The sequence below is a fragment of the Taudactylus pleione genome, unplaced genomic scaffold (assembly GCF_031769625.1).
Source record: "Taudactylus pleione unplaced genomic scaffold, aTauple2 ptg000482l, whole genome shotgun sequence".
Lineage (NCBI taxonomy): Eukaryota > Metazoa > Chordata > Amphibia > Anura > Myobatrachidae > Taudactylus > Taudactylus pleione.
In genome coordinates this window covers 243,734-265,500 of record NW_028284884.1, presented here as the reverse complement: position 1 = coordinate 265,500, position 21,767 = coordinate 243,734, and the positions used below count along the sequence as shown (strand labels likewise).

The 21,767-nt window shown below is 46.2% G+C and overlaps 1 protein-coding gene across 2 annotated transcripts in view; it reads left to right on the top strand.

The window, feature by feature from the left end:
* The window catches only part of LOC148502809 (uncharacterized), a 69,298-nt gene extending 50,502 nt beyond the window's left edge, over positions 1–18,796 (top strand). For both annotated transcript variants that reach the window (XR_015869966.1, XM_088449328.1), the window contains exon 2: positions 17,778–18,796. Coding sequence is in view for 1 of the 2 variants with exons in the window: in XM_088449328.1 (XP_088305454.1) it covers positions 17,778–18,062 (285 nt within the window). In the remaining variant the exon portion in view is untranslated. The remainder of the gene's footprint in view (positions 1–17,777) is intronic.
* Positions 18,797–21,767: the final 2,971 nt, after the last annotated feature.

Sequence of the window (21,767 nt, the reverse complement as noted above, 5' to 3'; positions counted from 1 at the left end):
CAGAAAAAAGCTCAGAGGGCCAGACCAAATGATTCTGAGGTTCCCCATCCCTGCTCTAGTGAATAAACACAGCAAGCATGTGAATGGGTATTTTCTTACCTATATAATATCTATGCAATGAGGAACCTCTGGAGAAATTGATTATTTCTGGACAGGCAGTGTCTTGAGTTGGTATTCACTACTTACTGTATGCAAGAGATCACATGGTCTGTAAGCCGCCTGTTTTCACCTTTGTGGCAACACTTTGGGGAAGGCTCTTTCCTGTTTCAGCAGTCCATGATATATAATCTGCTGAGTTTGGTGTTGAGCTTGACTGGCCTACTCAGTGCCCTGACCTAAACCCCATCAACCATTTTTGGGGTGAATTGGAACCCAAATGTAAACCAGGCTTTAACACCTAATGCCCAACTTCACTAACACTCTTGTGGATTAAAATATAGTTGAAAGCCTTCCCAGAAGAGTACAGCAAAGGGACGATCAACTTCTTATTAATGGATTATGTGATATCTTGGGGGTAATTAGCTTGGCAGAGGGTGGATTGGTGCAGTGTTTAGGTGCGTAATGAGGGTCCACACACAGCTTTCAAGTAAATAAATTATGCTTTACTTTCCATAATGGAAAGTTAGGAAACAAACAGAAAATAATAAACAACCTAGCCCCTATTTAGGGCATCTAACTCACTTCTTGAACCCTCTCTATAAGGGTGAAGCTAATCTGCCAATAAAGTCTCAGTCTGCTTCTCTGAATGTCTATCAGTCTCTATGCCTTCCCTGTATCCTCCAGGTATACAGTAGGCCCTGGCTTCCTCAGATTGCAGCCCAGCTGCTTCAATGTCCAACACTCTGAGAGTTTTGTGGTCCCCCTTGCCTCCTGCAGGTACAGACCCAGGCCTCCTGGCCCCCAATGGCTTGCTTAGCTTCACTGGGCCCTCTGGCTGCCACAGTCCCACATAGACTATCTCCAACAGCAGCCTGACTGGTCTGCCTCCTCATCAGCCCACACCTGAGCTCTCTCCACAAGACAGCCATTAGGCATCTTCCCACAATGCTTTTCTACTCTGTGTGGGCAGATCTGTCCTGCCCCACACAGAATCTGCTGCTCGCCAGCGCCATATCTCCTGATACTGCCATATATCCCCCTCCCCAGCTTGAAACCCCTGGGTTCAGCTACATGGGACGAGGCATTCTCATTGTGAATTCCCTCTTCATTATTCTCAGAACCATCCACTGCATCCATGATCATCCAGACTCTGGTAATCTCTGGGGGTCGCATCCTCCAAGTTCCAGAGATAAATTTTCTCCTTACTTTTTCCTCATTTTATGGTACCAATGATGGTACTTGCTTTCTTTTATACAGTACTTGAGGCTCACCCTTGGGTACTGCAACAGGCATTAAGAACTTGAAGTAACTTTTTCCAAAGCGAAATTCTTCATCTTTACTCTTGCCACTTGTCACATCTTTAATCTTCAGCCTTAAAGCCCTGTATTGGCTACTGGCATACTTCAATGATGGCCCTTTGAAAGAAGAGGAACTATCAGTATCTTGAGAGTCATCAGCATCACAAATTCTGGACCTTGGCTTTATGTCAACAGACAACGTACTGGCACTGTCACCCTCAGATTTTGGACTCCCGTGTTCACATAGGATACTTGAATATTTACTCCATTGATCCACATAATTTATCTCATGGCTTTAATGGCTATCTGCCACTTCATTAAGGCATAGATCTCTTGGATTTTCTTGTGCTCCTGATTTCTGAGCCTTGAAAATATGATGAACAATTTCAACATGTTCCACCAGCACAGGTTGAAGTTCACTCTCCACAGAGGTCTTTATTTTCAAATACTGTCTAGCTGGACTACTTGCTTCAAGCTTTATCATGTGAGACCACTCCACTTCCCCACAGACAAATTCAGCAAGCATTGCAAGTCCCAATGCTTGCATGTAGGCATTGTTTCACAAACATGAGTAGTATTCTTCACAAGACTCTCAGAATTAATTTTCTTCAAGGTTCTGCTTTGCACTGCAAAACTATTCGATTGAGTCACATTCACATCACTCTGAATACACGGCAACAAGTAAGTCTCATCATTTGAAGCCATCTCTATCTTCATACACTTTTGTATATCCTGCACCTTTGCTTGACAGGTCATGCGATCATCATTTGTATATGTCAGTTCTTTATTATCAACTTCGGACACAGTTTTGCAATCTGGACCTGTGCACCTTTTGGAGGACCATATCCTCAGCTATCACAGTGTGCTGAAAGTCTCTGCAAGGAATCTCATCCACGTTTCCAAGACGGACCTTTAGGGAATTTCTCAACTCTGATACTTCTGTCCCTTCTTATACACTGGTATCGTTATTGAGGACATCTCTATGGTCAGATTGCTGCTGAAAGACATCATTCTGGAACATCTTACTTAGTTCCCGCAATTCACTGTTTGTCCGCTGTTCATCACACAAGACACTCTGCACCGGTAGCATATCACTCTGCATGCCAGCCTTTTCAGGATCAACCTGTAACAATTGCTGCTTGTGTTTATGTACTTCTGCCACACTGGATTTAGCGAAGACATCGGACACCATTTTAGGTCCAGAATCCAACTTCAGAATGTTATTTAACTTCTTTTCCTCTTCTGATTTCCCACTACCATGTGGAACTTTTTCTGAGCCATAGACAGCTGCTCTTCCAGCTGGGCAATTTTCACCATGGCGCTTTCAAACTTGCTCTCAGATTGCAGTAGATTTCACACCATAACTTTATGTTCAGCAAGTCTCAACTTTTGTACAATTATTTCAGACTCTGACACATTTAATTCACTTTGCAAATCCAGTTGTTTGGTACTCCTCTCCACTTGGAATCTTTGCAACTGGTTCTGTGTACTTAGCAGACACTTCTCAAGGTTCTCACTCTGTTCTTGCAACTTCCAAGCCCTGCCATGGGCAAGGTTAAGCTCTATCTCCAAAAGATTCACTTTGCTTGGCGTCTTTATGCAGACTTTCCTCCAGGAATACATTTCTTTCCATCAGACATTCTGAAACTGCTCTAGCTGCAGCTAAATTAGAGTGGAGAATTTGTACTTGCTCCTTATAGCTGTCTTTAAAATGGATCATCTCCATCTCTTTTCCTTAATGGTCTGTCTCCCACTGAGTGCGAGTCTGCAGCATCTGGAGATACTGCTCTTTTACTTCACAAAGCTTTTCAGCAAGAGAACTTCTCTCCAATTCACAGTCATTAAGTTTTACTTGTGTGGACACAATTAAAGAGTATTTTTCCTTTTACCACCAGAGCCAGATCTGCCACTTTCACTTGCGTGTTCTCTGCATCACTCTGATGTCTCTGGACACCTTCTTTCAGTTCCTCCACTTCCTGCTGAAGTACCACACACTTTTGCTGCAATTCAACAATATCTTGCTCTAACACGTCATTCTTTGCTAGGAGCACATCATTCTCATACTTTGCAACACATTTGAAAAGTTTACCTTCCTGAAGGCATTCAGACATAGCTGCCAATTTGAGGTCTGTCTCTTTAAGAACTTCACATTTTTTTAATTTCTTCCTGCTCAAATGCCATTTTCAAAGAGAACAATTCACTCCGTAATTTTTTTTCAGCTTGTTCATGAACATTTCTCTCATCAGCCAATTGTTCCATTAAGTCATCAATCTTCCCAGCATAATATGCGGTACTTTCATTCAAAACTATACGCATACTGTCAAATTCTTCCATGCTGATATAGTCCTCCCTGGACGGACCTTGCACCATACACTGACCACTTTCTTTTTGCGCCTTGATCTTTGCCCACTGTTGCTTGTTGGCTTCTTTCTGGACTGCTGTAGCCAGCAGCAAGGCCTTCACCATGTCATCCATGTTGTCTGAAAGGGTAAGAGTGAAGCAGAATTTGACTTGCCTAATAATCATTGGATGACACCTTCATGGAGAACACGGGATAATAGTCTTTTCAGCCACAACAAATTGGGTGTCTGTCACTTTAAGGTTTAAATGCCTTTTTCTTTTTTCTTTTTTTTAATCACAGTTTTTAACTTGCAACACTTGGCTTTCAAATTTATACACTTCACAACATAACACAGTAACTGCTTTGGTTGTCACTTGCACCAACTTTGATTGCAATGAACAGCATATAGCAAGTCTCTTTCCCTTTAATTGCAAAAGAAAAAGTCCAGGACACAGAATTGCACACCTTGAAATTAACGAGCAGGTCCTAAGCATTCAGCAGCATAAACCACTTTTTCTTGCAGGTTTTCAACATTAGAGGATACACACATTTCTCTTCACAGACACAGTATATACTGCATAACTGGTAATTTCAATAAATTTGCACACCTTTAAACCATGATTTGCAGGCATGCATACAAGGTTTCCATGAAATACTTCAACAGACTTTTCTTCACTCCCCACCTTGATGAGCCTTCCATCATGCTGGTGCAGTGAGCCTCCTTTGGCTTTTCTAGGAGAGTCCAATTATGTAGTGCAATAAGCATCCATATTTCCATTTGTATTCTTGCGTAGAACCTTTATGCGTTGAATGTTCTGCCCACATTCTCCACCATATGTGATATCTTGGGGGTAATTAGCTCGACAGAGGGTGGATTGGTGCAGTGTTTAGGTACATAATGAGGGTCCACACACAGCTTTCAAGTAAATAAATGATGCTTTACTTTCCAGCATGGAAAGTCAGGAAACAAACAGAAAATAATAAACAACCTAGCCCATAGTTAGGGCGTCTAATTCACTTCTTGAACCCTCACTATAAGGGTGCAGCTAATCTGCCAATAAAGTCTCAGCCTGCTTCTCTGCAGGTCTATTGCCAGCTCCAGCCTGGCTTGGCTGCCACAGCTATACAAACACAGTCAGTCTCTATGCCTTCCCTGTATCCTCCATGTATACAGTAGGCCCTGGCTTCCTTAGCCTGCAGCCCAGCTGCTTCAATGTCCCATAGTCTGAGAGTTGTGTTGTCCCCCTTGCCTCCTGCAGGTACAGACTCAGGCCTCCTGGCCCCCAGTGGCTTGCTTAGCTTCACTGCGCCCTCTGGCTACCACAGTCCCACATAAACTGTCTCCAACACCAGCCTAACTGGTCTGCCTCCTCATCAGCCCACACCTGAGATTCTATGTGTCCTGCCCCACATAGAATCTGCTGCTCACCAGCGCCATCTCTCGTGATATTGCCACAATGTCCACATACTTTTGCCATGTAGTGTAGTTGATGGGACTACTACACACATTTTAGGCCTGGTTCTGAATTGTATGCAATGCCAATGTTCACGTAGTTGAGTGCAAACATTTTTGAGAACTCCTATGCGTTACATAGAGTGTACACACAAGATACTATTGTGATTAGGACATATGGTATCAGAAATGCTGTGAAGAAGTGATGGACGTTCTTGGGTGGTGACAGGGAGGTGGCTATTAGTGAACAGAAATATGTTCTGTGGATGTATTATGGGATTATCATAAACATGTCAATGAAAGCAGTTGCGTTCACAGATGCACAGCCGCAGGCATAGGAGGCCATAGTCAGATGAAAAAACTGTACCTGCCACAGGGCTGGTGCAAGTATTGATGGTGGCGTATAAGGATGCAACAATATTATAACATGTATGGATGCTAAAAGTGAGCACCACAGACCTTACATATTCGGTCACATGGATGGGCACAAAGGAAGGAGTTTGTAGTGACATTTGCATAAAATTGCATAGAAGCGACCAACCGATTGCTGTTGCTTTGTGCGTTTTTGCATGCGACTCAGAATCAGGCCGTTGCCTTCTTATTATAACTCCCATAATTTTCTTCAAGACAGACCTTCTTCCTTCATCTTATTATAAAGGGTCAGGGCCTGATTCAGAGGTGGATGCAGTGTCGATGCTTGCACAGTTGAGCGATTATTTGCTATTGTGCATGTGTACCAGAAACCCTACTGCTCATGTACCAGAAACCCTACTGCGCATGTGTACCAGAAACCCTACTGCGCATGTGTACCAGAAACACTACTGCGCATGTGTACCAGAAACTCTACTGTGCATGTGTACCAGAAACCCTACTGCGCATGTGTACCAGAAACTACTATGCATGTGTACCAGAATCCCTACTCTGCATGTGTACCAGAATCCCTACTCTGCATGTGTACCAGAATCCCTAGTGTGCATGTATACCAGAATCCCTACTCTGCATGTGTACCACAAACCCTACTGCGCATGTGTACCAGAAAACCTACTGCGCATTTGTACCAGAAACCCCTACTGTGCATGTGTACCAGAAACCCTACTGCGCATGTGTACCAGAAACCCTACTGCGCATGTGTACCAGAAACCCCTACTGTGCATGTGTACCAGAAACCCTACTACGCATGTGTACCAGAAACCCTACTGCGCATGTGTACCAGAAACCCCTACTGTGCATGTGTACCAGAAACCCTACTACGCATGTGTACCAGAAACCCTACTGCGCATGTGTACCAGAAACCCTACTGCGCATGAGTACCAGAATCTCTACTCTGCATGTGTACCAGAATCCCTACTCTGCATGTGTACCAGAAACTCTACTATGCATGTATACCAGAATCCCTACTCTGCATGTGTACCAGAAACTCTACTATGCATGTATACCAGAATCCCTACTCTGCATGTGTACCAGAATCCCTACTCTGCATGTGTACCAGAAACCATACTGCGCATGTGTACCAAAATCCCTACTTTGCATGTGTACCAGAAACCCTACTGCGCATGTGTACCAGAAACCCTACTGCACATGTGTACCAGAATCCCTACTCTGCATGTGTACCAGAAACTCTACTGCGCATGTGTACTAGAAACCCTACTTTGCATTAGGGATGTGCAGGCTCGGATAGGTTCGAGTTTGCACGTGGAGTTCGGATTTTTCCCTCCAAAAAAACGGAACTCAGAACGAGGCAAAACGTCATCTTACATGGACGAACATCATCATTCCTGGTCTTTTGTCCAGGAATGATGATGTTCGTCCATGTAAGATGACGTTTTGCCTCGTTCTGAGTTCCGTTTTTTTTGAGGGAAAAATCCGAACTCCACGTGCAAACTCGAACCTATCCGAGCCTGCACATCCCTACTTTGCATGTGTACCGGAAACCCCTACTGTGCATGTGTACTAGAAACCCTACTGCGCATGTGTACCAGAAACCCTACTGCACATGTGTACCAGAAACCCTACTGCGCATGTGTACCAGAAACCCTACTGCACATGTGTACCAGAAACCCTACTGTGCATGTGTGCCAGAAACCCTACTGTGCATGCATACCAGAAACCCCTACTGTGCATGTGTTGTTATGATCTGCGGTTAGCAGATCATCTTGGTTGCAGTTCCCAGTCTTAGTTGCTACCAGGACATTGCAATTAATCCAGTCTTGTCTGTATTAGCTCAGCCTGTCATTCCTGTCTGTCTGTGTGCTGATCTCAGATGTTCATTAATTACTGTCTGTGTGCAGTATCAGCTGCACACTAGTTAATTGTCTTGTCTGTGTGCATAGGCCAGCTGCACACTGGTCTGTCATTAGGGAGGCTGCAGGGCTTGCTCTGATTGGACTCTCTATCTGTTATATTACAGCCAGCCCTTCACTCCATACTGGTGATAGAGTTTCACGTGTTTCTGGTTCTGGCATTGTCTCCTGTAACCAGTCGAGTATCCAGCCATCCTGTTATCTTGTACACCTGCCATTTGTGTCATCTGGATGGCACGGTTCGCTTTATCTGTGTCATCCAGGCGGCACAGGCCGCAATCCTGCATCCTCAGTGCACAAGCCAGTGTACTCGCGCTTGTGTCAACCTGGCGGCACAGACCGCAATGCAGCATCCAGAGTACACAAGCCACTGTACTCGCGCTTTTGTCAACTCGGTGGCACAGGCTGCAATCCTGCGTCCTCAGTGCACAAGCCAGTGTACTCATGCTTGTGTCAACCTGGCGGCACAGGCCGCAATCCAGCGTCCTCAGTGCACAAGCCAGTGTACTCGTGCTTGTGTCAACCTGGTGGCACAGGCTGCAATCCAGCATCTGCAGTACACAAGCCAGTGTACTCGCGCTTGTGTCAACTCGGTGGCACAGTTCGGACTCCTGCGTCCTTGGTACACAAGCCAGTGTACTCACGCTTGTGTCAACTCAGTGGCACAGGCCGTAATCCTGCGTCCTCAGTGCACAAGCCAGTATACTCGCGCTTGTTTCAACCTGGCGGCACAGGCCGCAATCCAGCATCCTCGGTACACACGCCAGTGTACTTGTGCTTGTGTCAACCCGGCAGTACAGGCCGCAATCCAGCATCTGCAGTACACAAGCCAGTGTACTCGTGGTTGTGTCAACTGGGTTGCACAGGTTGCACTCCTGCATCCTTGGTACACAAGCCAATGTACTCACGCTTGTATCAACTCGGCGGCACAGGCCGCAATCCTGCATCCTCAGTGCACAAGCCAGTGTACTCGTGCTTGTGTGAACCCGGCGGCACATGCCGCAATCCAGCGTCATCAGTGCACAAGCCAGTGTACTCGCGCTTGTGTCAACTCGGTGGCACAAGTCGTAATCCAGCATACTTCCTCCAGTCATCTGTTATAGCAGCCAGCCAAGGCACTTCCAGCCCTCAAGGCTGCTACTCGCCCAAAGGCCACATCTCATTTTCAGGCCCACAGGCCACATCCAGCCAAGACACTTAGAGCCCTCAAGGCTGCTACTGGCCCAAAGGCCGCATCTCATTTTCAGTCCCACAGGCCATAGCCAGCCAAGGCAGTTTCAGCCCTCAAGGCTGCTACCGGCCCAAAGGCCGCATCTCACCCTACTGGTCCAGGCTTCAGCCACTCTAGCCATATCAGCGGTTTATGCTACTACACGGCCGCATCAAGCCAAGGTTATACCAGCCCTCAAGGTGGTAGCGGGACAATACCCTACAAAGTCTTACCCCAGGCTTAACTTTATCACCGGCCATAAATATATTTTTTCTTTTGCAGGGTATTATTGTGGTCCTTAATCATAGAGCCTGGTCAGAATTCAGCTCAGATTCTGGGTGCCCAAATCCAGGTATTGACACAGAAGGTACAGGAACTTTCCCTCCTTGTGGAGGAGACTCGTGGTGCCACTGCTCCCACTATCAGTGAACTGAAATTAAATTTGCCTGACCAGTTCTCTGGAAACCGGAAGGATTTTCTGAACTTTAGAGAGAGCTGTAAGCTCTACTTCAGACTCTGGCCTAGGTCCTCGGATTCTGAGACCCAACAAGTAGGTCTAATAACTTCTCTACTACAGGGTGATCCACAAACCTGGGCCTTTGGTCTTCCCTCATCCAATCCGGCCTTACAGATAGTTGAGACATTTTTTACTGCTTTAGGGTTACTCTACGATGACCCGGAAAAGGTGGCCATGGTGGAGGCAAGTCTTAGGTCACTAAAGCAGGAGAATAGAGCTGCAGAAGATTATTGTACGGAGTTCCGTAAGTGGGCTGTCGATGCAGTATGGAACAATCCAGCCTTATGGAGCCAGTTTCGTTGGGGTTTATCAGACAAAATTAAGGATATCCTGATCCAGTATCCTGCCCCGAGTTCCCTGGATGACCTCATGAACTTGGCCATTCGTGTCGACCGACGGCTCCGGGAACGCCGACTAGAGAAGAAGTTACCCTCTCAACCCGCTTGATTTCCTTTGTGGATGGCTCCGTCTGACTCGGAAGAACCCATGCAGTTGGGAGTGTTTTGTCTTCCGCCAGAAGAGAAACGTAAGAGATGCTCATTGGGTTTATGTCTTTACTGCGGTGGTAGAGGTCATGTTGCCCAGCTCTGTCCTGTGAAGTCAGGAAAAAGCAGGGTCTAGGTGAACTAGGGGAGGTTCATCTAGGCCTTGCATCCATCTCCCCGGAAAATTCTGTCCTGATAACTGCAGTTATTCATCTACCAAACACGCAGGTCTCCATCTCTGCATTTGTTGATAGTGATGCAGCGGATCATTTCATGGACATGTCATTTTTCCAAACTTTGGTTGTGACCACACTGTTGTTATCCACTCCTGTGTCGGCGATTGGAATGAATGGAACCAGTCTTTCCGAGGCCCCAGTGCTCTTCCGGACTCCTCCTTTGCAGCTGTTAGTTGGGGTCCTACATCATGAGGAACTGTCGTTTCTTCTCCTGCAGTGTCCTTTGGCCCCATTGGTCTTGGGGTTACACTGGCTGATGAAGCATAACCCCGTGATCCAGTGGCAGACCAGTGAGATTCTGCTTCTCTCAATGTCTGTCCCAACCTATTAGTCTGGCTTCTGCTGCTGTCGCCTCATCAGTTCTGGCTCCGTATCGCGACCTGGCTGAAGTTTTCTCTAAGAAAAATGCTGATGTCCTGCCACCTCACTGTCCCTTTGATTGCAGCATCGGAGGATAATGCCATGCAGGACTATATTCAGGAGGCTCTGGATAAAGGCTTCATTCATCCATCCAAATCCCCAGTGGGAGCAGGGTTATTCTTTGACCAGAAGAAGGACGAATCCCTCCAACCCTGCATTGACTTCCATGGACTGAACAAAATCACAGTCAAGAATGCATATCCCTTGCCCCTCATCTCTGTGCTCTTTGACCATCTGCGTGAGGCATCCATCTTCTCTAAGATTGATCTCAGAGGCGGATACAATCTCATTCGCATCAGAAAAGGGGATGAGTGGAAGATGGTTTTTAACACCCATTCAGGACATTTTGAGTATTTAGTTATGCCATTCGACCTCTCCAATGCCCCAGCCGTGTTTCAAGATTTTGTTATTGAGGTGTTAAGGGATTTCTTGAGAGTCTTTGCAGTGGTTTATTTGGATGACATCCTCATCTATTCTAAGTCCATTGAGGAACATTGGAGACATGTCAGGCAGATTTTGCGAAGATTACTGGATAACAACCTGCATGCCACCTGGAGAAGTGTGAGTTTGATGTTAAGGAGGTGTCATTCTTGGGCTACAATATTTCTTCACAAACGAATCCTCACTCGCCATCCAACTCCACTCCGGGTCCAGGTACATGCTAAGCTGTGACAGTTTGCACTAGCCAAATGGATTCGGCTAGTGGACAGGATTTGAGGGCCGACCTACTCCAAGGTATCACCAGCCGCTTAGAGGGACCAGAGGCTTCACAACGACAAATGGCTCAATTCCTTCAGGAAATGTCTCTCTGTCAGGACACGCTGCAGGCCTCTCTGGTTACAGTCAATATGCCTGCCACCATGAACCAGCCAGAAGCTCCAGTCATCCCTGCTCCATCCGCACCATCCCACCTGCACCTCCCAACTTCCAATAAGTTTGATGCGAACCCTAAATTGTGCTGAGGTTTCCTCAACCAATGTGATGTCCACTTCACGTTACAGCCTATGAACTTCCCGTCCCCTAAGTCCAAAGTGGCGTATATTGTATCTCTGCTGTTCGGCTCTGCCCTAGATTGGGTTTCGCCACTCTGGGAGAGGTCTGACCCATTATTAGAGAACTACTCTGAATTCCTCACATCCTTCCGAAGGCTTTTTGACGAGCCCGGGAGAACTACCTCAGCAGCAGCTGAGATCCTGTGCCTTCGTCAAGGGAGTCGTCCGGTTAGAAAGTATATCATTCAATTTCAAACACTGGCGTCAGAGCTAAAATGGAACGAGGAGGCTCTGATTTCTGCCTTCTGGAGTGGGCTGTCAGATCGAATAAAAGACGACCTCGCCACATGAGATCTTCCTGCTACTCTCAATGATCTTAGCTCCCTCTGTAACAAAATGGACCTATGGTATCGAGAATGACAGACTGAGAAAAATAGGGGAGATCATTTTAGATTCCGGCCAACCACTACTCCAACCACCCTCCCGCCTGAACCGGTGGGCGATGAACCCATGCAGATTAATCAGCTCATCTCACCATTGAGGAGCGGCAAAGTCATCGGCGGGAGAACCTATGCATGTACTGCAGAGTGACCGGTCATCTGGTCGCTGCCTGTCCTCATCGTCTGGGAAACTTTTGATCCTAACCTGTACCAGACACCAGGTTGGGAGTGATGTCCTTGTCCCATCAAAAACTGAATCTGCTTTGTCCTATACTCTGGAGCTATTACACGGTTCTAAAATTGTTCTCTCTCCTTGATTCAGGGGCTGCCAAAAACGTCATTACCGCTGAGCTCATCCGGAAATTTCAGATTCCTGTATCGTCCCTTGATCATACTGTAACCTTATCTGCAGTAGATGGTACCCAAATTGCCAATGGAATCATGTCTCTTTATAAACAAACCTGTACCGGTTCATGTTGGGGCCCTTAACACAGAAACGATCCAATTCTTGGTCATCCCCAAGGCCTCTCATGGGGTCATCCTCGGATATCCCTGGCTACGCAAGCATACTCCCAATATTGATTGGGTTACCATGCAAATCTTGTCATGGGGGGAAGCTTGTCTTTTGTCCTGCCTTCCTCAAATTAAACCTATTAAAGAGATTAACATTGCAACCACTACACCAATACCCAGCCAGTACCGCTCTTTCAGTGATGTCTTTTGTAAAACAGGAGCCGATATTCTGCCTCCACATCGGGAGTGGGACTGCCCCATCGAGTTGATCCCCAGCAAAACTTTTCCATGTGGTCGTACTTACCCACTGTCCCTACCTGAGACCAAGGCCATGTCGGCATACATCCAGGAAAATCTTCAAAAAGGATTAATTCGACCATCTTCTTCACCGGCTGGTGCAGGCTTCTTTTTTGTATCTAAGAAGGATGGAGGTTTGCATCCCTGCATCGATTACAGGGGATTAAACGACATCACTGGCAAGAACCATTACCCGATACCCCTCATTACCGAACTTTTGATCGAGTAAAAGGAGCTACCATTTTCACCAAATTGGATTTAAAAGGGGCATATAACCTCATTAGGATATGTGCCTGTGATGAGTGGAAAACAGCATTCAATACTCGGGAAGGTCATTTTGAATATCTCTTAATGCCCTTCGGTCTTTGTAACGCTCCTGCTGTTTTTAAAAATTTCATGAATGAGCTCTTCCGGGACTTATATGTTTCCGTGGTGGTCTATTTAGATGACATCTTTAATATTCTCCTCCAGTATTGACAGACATCGGTCTCAAGTCAAGGAAGTATTGACTTGCCTACGGGAAAACCACCTATACTGTAAGGCAGAAAAGTGTGTGTTTGAAGTTTCCTCTGTTCCATTTCTAGGTTATATCATCTCAGGTTCCGGCCTTGAAATTGATCCCAAAAAGTTACAGGCTATTTTGGACTGCTCTCGTCTGAATTCTTTGAAGGCGGAACAAAGATTAGTAGGCTTCGCTAATTATTACCGAAGATTCATCAAGGGATTCTTCACCCTCATGGAACCTATTTCTGTCTTAACTCACAAGGGGGCAAATCCATCTCAGTGGTTTCCTGAGGCCGAAACCGCCTTTCAAATTTTAAAGCAAGCTTTCATTTCTGCTCCGGTACTAAGACTATCTGTAATCAATTACCCATTTTTTCTAGAAGTGGACGCCTCCTCTGAATCGGTAGGAGCAGTACTCTCCCAGAAACTCGAAGATAACAAATTTCTTCCCTGCGGGTTCTTTTCTAAGAAATTTTCCCTGGCAGAAAGAAATGATCCCATTGGAGAGCAGGAGTTGTTGGCTGTTAAATTAGCTTTTGAAGAATGGTATTATCTTCTCGAAGGAGCTACATTTCCCATCACCATCTATATGGATCATCGGAACCTCCTATATTTAAAAAATATCCACTGCCTCAGTTCCCGTCTGGCTCGGTGGGCGATATTCTTTTCTCGTTTCAACTTCACTTTGACCTATCACCCTGGCTCACTGAATCAAAAAGTGGATGCTCTTTCCCGTTCACTTTCCTCTGACGCATCTACCGAGAGTCATAAGAAGACTCCAGTTCTTGAGTCCAGAGTATTTGCTATCACCCGCATTCAACCCCCTCCTGGGAATACCTTTGTGACCCCAGATATGTGCAAACAGCTATTGAATTGGGCTCATTCTTCTTGCTTTTCCGGACACCCGGGCATATGTAAGACTTTGGAGTTTATGCAACGTTCATATTGGTGGCCCGCCTTGAAGACTGAAAGTGTGGATTTTATTTCCTGCTGTCCACAGTGCGCTCAGCATAAAACATCCAGACAAGCTCCTGCTGGCACACTGCTATCCCTGTCTATACCAACCCGTCCCTGGACACACCTATCCATGGACTTTGTAATGGACTTACCTCCAACGGGTTCACCACCATATGGGTAGTGGCAGTTCAGTTCTCTAAAATGGTACATTATATTCCCTCAAGGTTCCATCTATGAAGTTTGCTCCCTGCTTCATCGGTCCGTTTCCAATCATTCAAGTGATCAATTCAGTGGCCTACAAACTGAAGCTCCCATCCTACAACAAAATACCTAACTCTTTCCATATTTCTCTGCTGAAACCGCTTATCCTGAATCACTTTCGCAAAGTCTTGCCACGCTCTCCCAAGGTCCTTACTGAGAGGGGCGTAGAGTTTGAGGTAAAAAAATCCTGGACTCTCGTTTTTGCTACAGTCAGCTTCAATACTTGCTGGATTGGAGAGGTTATGGACCCGAAGAGCGATGCTGGGTGAAAGCAGAGGATGTCCATGCTCCTCGTTTGGTGCTTAAATTTCATTCAGAAAATCCTGGAAAACCCAAGAAGTGTCCAGAGGCCGCCCCTAAAGGAAGGGGTACTGTCAGGGCTGAGAGGCTGCCGAGATCGTGGGTGCTCTGGCGTGGGGCTTCCGGCGGGGTGCAGGGTCCTGGAGAGAGGTGCTGAGCACAGTGAGCTTCCGCAGATTAAGGACTTCCATATGGAGGCAGGTGAGAGTGGGTGAGACTGGCAGTGCTTTCACGCTGTAGGCTGCTGGGCGCGGTCATCTTGGATTCTGGTCAAATGTCTGGTTTGGGCCAATCCAATCACAGTCTGGGCTGGGAGTGCTAGCAGCCAATCCTGCAGTACCTGAGGGTACTAAAGGGCTGTCAAGAGGTCCTTTAGTTGCCAGTGCAACATCTATCACAGCGTATGCTGTGAGATAGTTCTCTGCGCTCCCTTGCTCCTTAAAGTGCCATAGTTCCAGTGTGTCTCTACAGTTTCACCTCTTACATAGGGGGGGCAAGGCTCACCAACTAAACAAGCCTCAGGAGCAAGTGACCTAAACCTGTCCCACTGAAAACGGGAGAGGGCATCAGCAATGTTATTGTCTGAGCCCTGAACGTGAATCGTCTTGAACAAGATGTTAAATTGCAAGCAACGCAGCACTAACTGTGCGAGCAAGCATAAGGCTGGCAAGGAAGAAGTGCACTGCCCATTAACATCTTGCACAATGCCTAGGTTGTCGCATCTAAATACAATACTCCTATCGCGCAACTTCGGGACCCATAGTTTCAGTGCCACCATAATGGGAAACAATTCCAGGAGTAGCAGGTCTTTAGTTAAACCCCTGGAAAACCACTCCGCAGGCCAGGGGGCAGTGCACCATGACCCTCGGAGGTAACACCCAAAGCCCGACAAGCCGGCAGCATCAGTGAACAACTGTAACCGATAGCTAGGGACTGGAGGGGGCAGCCACAAGAGTACACCATTAAAGTCGGCTACAAAAGAGAGCCAAATAGCTAGATCCCTTTTTATTTCAGCAGAGAGCCGAATAAAATGGTGAGCCCTGCGAACACCTACGGTGGCTTGCTGGAGCTTCCTGGAAAATACCCTGCCCATGGGGATCACCCAGCATGAGAAATTGAGCAAACCCAGGAGAGATTGCGCTTGCCGAAGTGTCACCTTACTCGCAGCCAGGCAATCCTGAATGGCATGTTTTAATTTGAGAATTTTCTCAGCTGGAAGTCTGCAGCAGCCATCCAAGGTATCAATTTCAATACCGAAATAGGACAGCTGGGAGACGGGGTCCAAGGTTTTCTCGTGGGCAATCGGAACCCCAAAAAAGGAAAAAAAGAGCCTGAATGGATTTTAACAAAACCCCGCAATGGGGGGAATCAGCAGGCCCGACGCACAGAAAGTCGTCTAGGTAATGAGCTAAGCCGTACCCCCCGGTACCAGCCTCAATGCACCAATGAAGAAAGGTGCTGAACCTTTCAAAATAAGCACAGGACACGGGACACCCCATAGGTAAGCACTTGTCTATGTAGTATCCATCGTCCAAGCGAAAATCCATGTACCTGAATGAGTCAGGGTGCAAGGGCAACAAGCGAAAAGCCAATTCAACATCTACCTTACCCATCAATGCGCTGGGTCCGTGAGCCCTGACTAGCTCCAGCGCTTCATCAAAAGACTGATAGGACAATGATCAGAGCTCCTGCGGAATGGCATCATTTACTGAATGGCCAGATGGGCAAGACAGGTGCTGAATGAGCCTAAAAGAACCCGGCGTCTTCTTAGGGATCACGCCGACGGGAGACAATACCGTCTGCTATCGGTGGTTGAAGAAAGGGACCAACGTTGCGACCGAGCCGCACCTCCTTATGGACTCTGTCCCTAACGACGTGCGGCAGCTGTCTAGCCGATCGAAGGTTCCGTGGACAAACCACCGGCATGACTGAAGCTATTGGCAAATGAAAACCAAACTTAAAACCATCACTCAAAAACTGAGCCGCAACTGTGTCAGTGTACCATGCTAGCCATTTAGCCATGGCATCCGGGTTAACAGGTGAGAAAGCTTTAACTAGCAGGCCTGGGGCTGGCAGGCTTTCTGGGGGCCGGGGAAGCAACAGGTTTCGAGCAGCTGGAAGCTGGGTGGGCATCACCGCATTTGCTACACAGTTGGCGAAAATGACACCGCTGGCCAAATGAACACTGAGCGAAGCACTTACCCTTACTACTGTTGGACGGGCCAGACCAGCTAGCGCCTAATTTTCATCACTGGTTAACCACAGCTGGGGAAAATTTGAGGCCCTGAGTGATGTCGAGCCAAACCTCAAAATCCTTACACCCAAAATCAATAATGTGGAGCCTGTCCTGCTTACGACGGAATTCTTCGTCGTAAACATGCCATGCAATGCATCGGCCGGACCTTTGCATACTATGATTAAGGTTAAAGTACCGAATGATATTGGGGTGTTCTGTGGGCCGAGTTTCCAAATAGCAGGCCGAGAAGATAAATATCCCAGCCTGACAATTAGAATAAGTCTGGAAAGCTTCCAAACCAATGCTGCCTTTGCGTTTAGTGGCTCACAACTCCTCGCGCATGTTCTCTGTAAGGGAGAATATATCCACATAACGACCCTTCCGTATTTGTAAGGTGGATGGGGAGGAGGTTGGAAGGAGGAGGTTGGGGGGGAAGCAGGATGGTAGGAGGTGGGTGGGTAGTTGGCTTTTGGTGGAAGCTATGTCTGTGTTGAATAGTAGGTGGGTGGCGGCATGGTGAGTGTATCTGGTGCATGAACTGTGGGCCGGGTTACAATGGTTGTGTCTGATGTGAGTAGAGAGTTTCATGCTTTGAATATCAGTTCTGACATCATTCTTTCAAACTGAATCCTTTGCTCTGGGACCATTGCTCTTAGAGCTGTGCTCACATAGGCAGCAAAGTTGTCGAATTCATCGGGTGGTTTTAATATGGCTTCTCTGGCATGTCTTAGTAGTGGGTCCTCCTCCTGTGTATGTTTTGTTTTTTGGCACTGCTTTTTGGAAAGGGGGGTGTTGGAGTCACCGCAGTGTCATCTCCGCTGGCAATAAGTGTCGGTGTTTGGGATGCCAGGAGTCTGTTAACAGACAAAAAATAAAATAATTTTCATATAGTAATAATTTTTTTCTATTCTTTCACAGTTCCCTACAAGCATGGAAGAGTGGATAGCCATTGGGGATGAATTTGAGAGCCATTGGCAGTTCCCTAACTACGGGGGAGCTATCGACTGCAAGCATATTTGGATTACCCCACCTGCCAAAAGTGGGTCATACTACTATAACTACAAGGGGTACTTCAGCATTGTTCTGATGGCGGTGGTGAACACTAACTACGAGTTCCTGTTCATAGATGTGGGGAAGAACAGCCGTGCATCCGAAGGTGGCTCCTTTAAGAACACTACATTCTACCAATGGCTCACCATGTAGACCCTGCATTTGCCATCCAGAGAGGCAACAAAACATGGCCTGAACTTTGTATTTGCTGCTGACGAGGCTTTTGCCCTTCATGAGAATGTCATGAAGCCATTCCCACAGAGGGCACTCAATCATGAAAGCGGGACTTCATTTACCAGCTACTTTAGGCAAGGCTTATTGTAGAGAATGCCTTTGGGATCTTGAGCAACCAAATCTGGATTTTTGCATACCCCAATTAATGTAAAGGTGGAGAAGATTGACTGGCTGGTCACCACTTGTTGTGTCCTGCACAATTTCCTGTGCAAGAAAGCCACCTAGCAAAAGATATTGGGCACAGCTGCAGTGGAAGACCTAGACCATCCAGAAGAGGTTGCTCATTTCCCTTTAGTGCCTGTATAACCAGTAATGGAAACCGGGTGTGCTCTCTCCAAAAAGGTCAGAGAGGAATATATGGCATACTTTAATGGGGATGGTGCTGAGTCGTGGCAGGAGGAGTACATTTGAAAAAGTGGTGGGGACTCAGTAATTGTAATTGCTGACATTTGAGATTGCTGGGTCTCTACTTACCAAAGATGCCTCTGCTGATTCACCCACATCCTCTTGCTGCGCTCTGCACTCCTCTGTCTCTGCCATCACTTGCACAGATGGATTGACAGGATCCAGCTGCACCAAGAACATGAAATGGTCATAATACCACAGCTTGCTTTATATATGGTGTTGGCCTCGACTCCCGATCACTTTGAATTTTCCACCTTTTTGTGTTCCTTGATGAAGGCAGTCCGAAGACTTTGTATCTTACTGCGGATCAAATCTATGGATGCAGCATCGTGGTATGGTTTGCTGTAGTCAGCCAGCACTGCATATGCCTGCTACCATTTCTGCTTGTAGCTGTACATTTTGGACTTTGTGCACCACAGGCAGTCATGGTGCCTATATAGCTCCACAAAGCCAGTAATAAATTCTGGCTCACGATCCAGAGACATTTCTATTAAATAAGAGAAATATGGACATTTTAATATAATGGACTTATTCTGGCCACCCCCAACAGTGTGGGTGGCCATTGAACTGCATAATTGTGGCCCCCAAATAAGAGGGGCTTTACTGGACTCTATTCTGGCCACCCCCAACAGTAGGGGTGGCCATTGAATTGCATAACGGGGGCTTTACTGAACTCTTGTTCACTTGCGGTTCAAATGTTCACTCATTTTTTATATAAAAGACAGTTGTGTGAATGAAATCCATACTTAATAGCTTAATGGCAAATAGTACACAATTACAACATTATTTTGGCATATACTTGGTGGTAAATCATATTTGCACAGCATCAGGCTTAAAAAAACATTATTATAACATATCTGCTTCTTCCCATATACATTGGTGGACATTCAGGTAAACAACCATATTTGCACATAGCGCATAAACAGTCAATAGCAGTAAAAAACACCATATTTGCAAAACAGAGGTATCACTTTAAAAAAAAAAAGATAAACAACCACATTTGAATAATTGCACACAGCACTGGAGGAGCTAAACAGCAGTTTATGAAAGAGTACGCGGTTGGTTTGTAGTAAGTAACTAGTAGAGTGGGGCTGTGGCAGGCTGACAGGCACTTTCTGACAACAGAGGATGAGAGGGGAGAAAAGTAATTGGCAGAGGGGGCATACAGGACATGCTTTGAATGATAGAGCTGGGGGGGCAGGCACAGGGCATGAGGTGGGAGTTACAAAGAGCAGGGTGGGATACAGGGCATGTGGCTGGAGTGATGGAGGGAACTGGAGGGGATCCAAAAGGCAGGTGGCTGGAGTGGCAGAGGGGGTTGGTGGGGATGCTAGGGGCATGTGATTGGAGTTACAGAGGGGCTGGAGGGGACACACTGGGCAAGTGACTGAACTGGAGTGGCAAAGGGGGTTGGAGGGGATACGGGGAATGTAGCTAAAGTGACTGTCGAAGCCGGATGATTGGCTGAGACCAAATCTTTTAAACTAATATCTGGCGATGCCATTTTGCGTCGTCAGCACAATACTGTCAGGTACGACGCTATACTTGGTTATTAGCGTCATGCATCTCCTTAACTACTGCATATTGTTGAAAGTACAACCAAAACCTATATGCACATTAGATAATACATATAAAATAAACAAGACACACAATGTATACTAGCGAAAGTACACAATATTCTCACACTCACACATGCACGCACTTATGAAAAGGTTCCTTCATATTAAGCTTAATATTAGAGGTTTTATTAGCAAATGCTTATGTTGTGAAATGTAATGTATATGACATATAATATTGCAGTTACAACTGAGTATGATTTGAAGGTTTGCTGAATATGTGTTGTGCTCTAATTCATGTATGTCATGTTTAAATGATATTAAATTGTTGCTTCATCTCTCACAGACAGGACACAAGGTTGAAAAGGACAAATTACAGCCATGCCAGACTAAGGTTAAATACTTGGGACACTGTCTAACCCAGGGGCTACGACATTTGACAAATGACAGAATACAGGCCATACAGACCGTGACACTGCTGCAAAACCAGCAGCAAATCCATACCTTCTTGGGCATGTCTGGATACTGCAGGACGTGGATCCCAGGTTTTTCTATTTTGGCATTACCTTTGCAGGAATTGGTGTCATCCTCAAAACACGACCGTATCACACACACTGTGGAAACAGAGCAGGCTTTTCTTAACCTTAAGGACAGTCTCATGAAAGCACCTGCATTGGGAATACCAGATTATGTAAAACCTTTTGATTTATATTGTATGGAGGCTGATGGCTGCGCAGCAGGTGTCCTCACTCAAAAACGTGATGCTAGTAGACCTGTAGCATACTACAGTGCACAATTGGACACTGTGGCAAGATCACTCCCAACGTGTTTAAGAAGTGTAGCAGCAACCGGTCTTCTAGTCAGTATGAGCGAGTATGTAGTAATAGGTCATGATATGATTATTTGTACACCACATGCTGTGTCTGCTTTGCTGAATTCTGCCCAAACCAGACATGTTTCTTCAGCTAGATTAACGAAATGGGAACTAGCTCTAATGGCATCTGCAAATATCATCATTAAACGGTGCAGTACATTAAACCCAGCAACGTATTTACCATATTTGCCTCTGGATGCACAAAGGGTGGAGAGAGGTGAGTCGCTGGTTGAAGGTGAGTTTTGCAGGTATACTGATACACATGATTGTATGGAATATTTGAATCAGACCTTTACTGCAAGACGTGACATACGTGATACACCATTAGAAAATGTAGATGTGGCATTTTACACAGATGGGAGTTGTCATAGACAAACTGACACAGGAGAATTATGCACAGGTTATGCTGTTGTAGATGACAAGGATGTTGTAGAAGCTGAACCACTTGGTCCACCTCATTCAGCACAGGTAGCTTAACTGGTGGCATTAAGGAGAGCGTGTGAGCTGGCAGAAGGTAAGTAAGCTAATATTTACACTGACTCTAGGTATGCCTTCGGGGTAGTATATGATTTTGGGGGCTCTTTGGCATCTTTGAAATTTTATGACAGCAGCAGGCACACCAGTTGCACACTCACACCACATAAAAGGACTCTTGACAGCGATCCAGCTACCAAAGGCAGTAGCTGTCATCAAATGTGAAGCCCACACATGTGAAGAAGACCCGGTGTCATTGGGCAATAACAGAGCAGATGAAGCTGCCAAGTGGGTATCAGGGTTACACAGAAATGT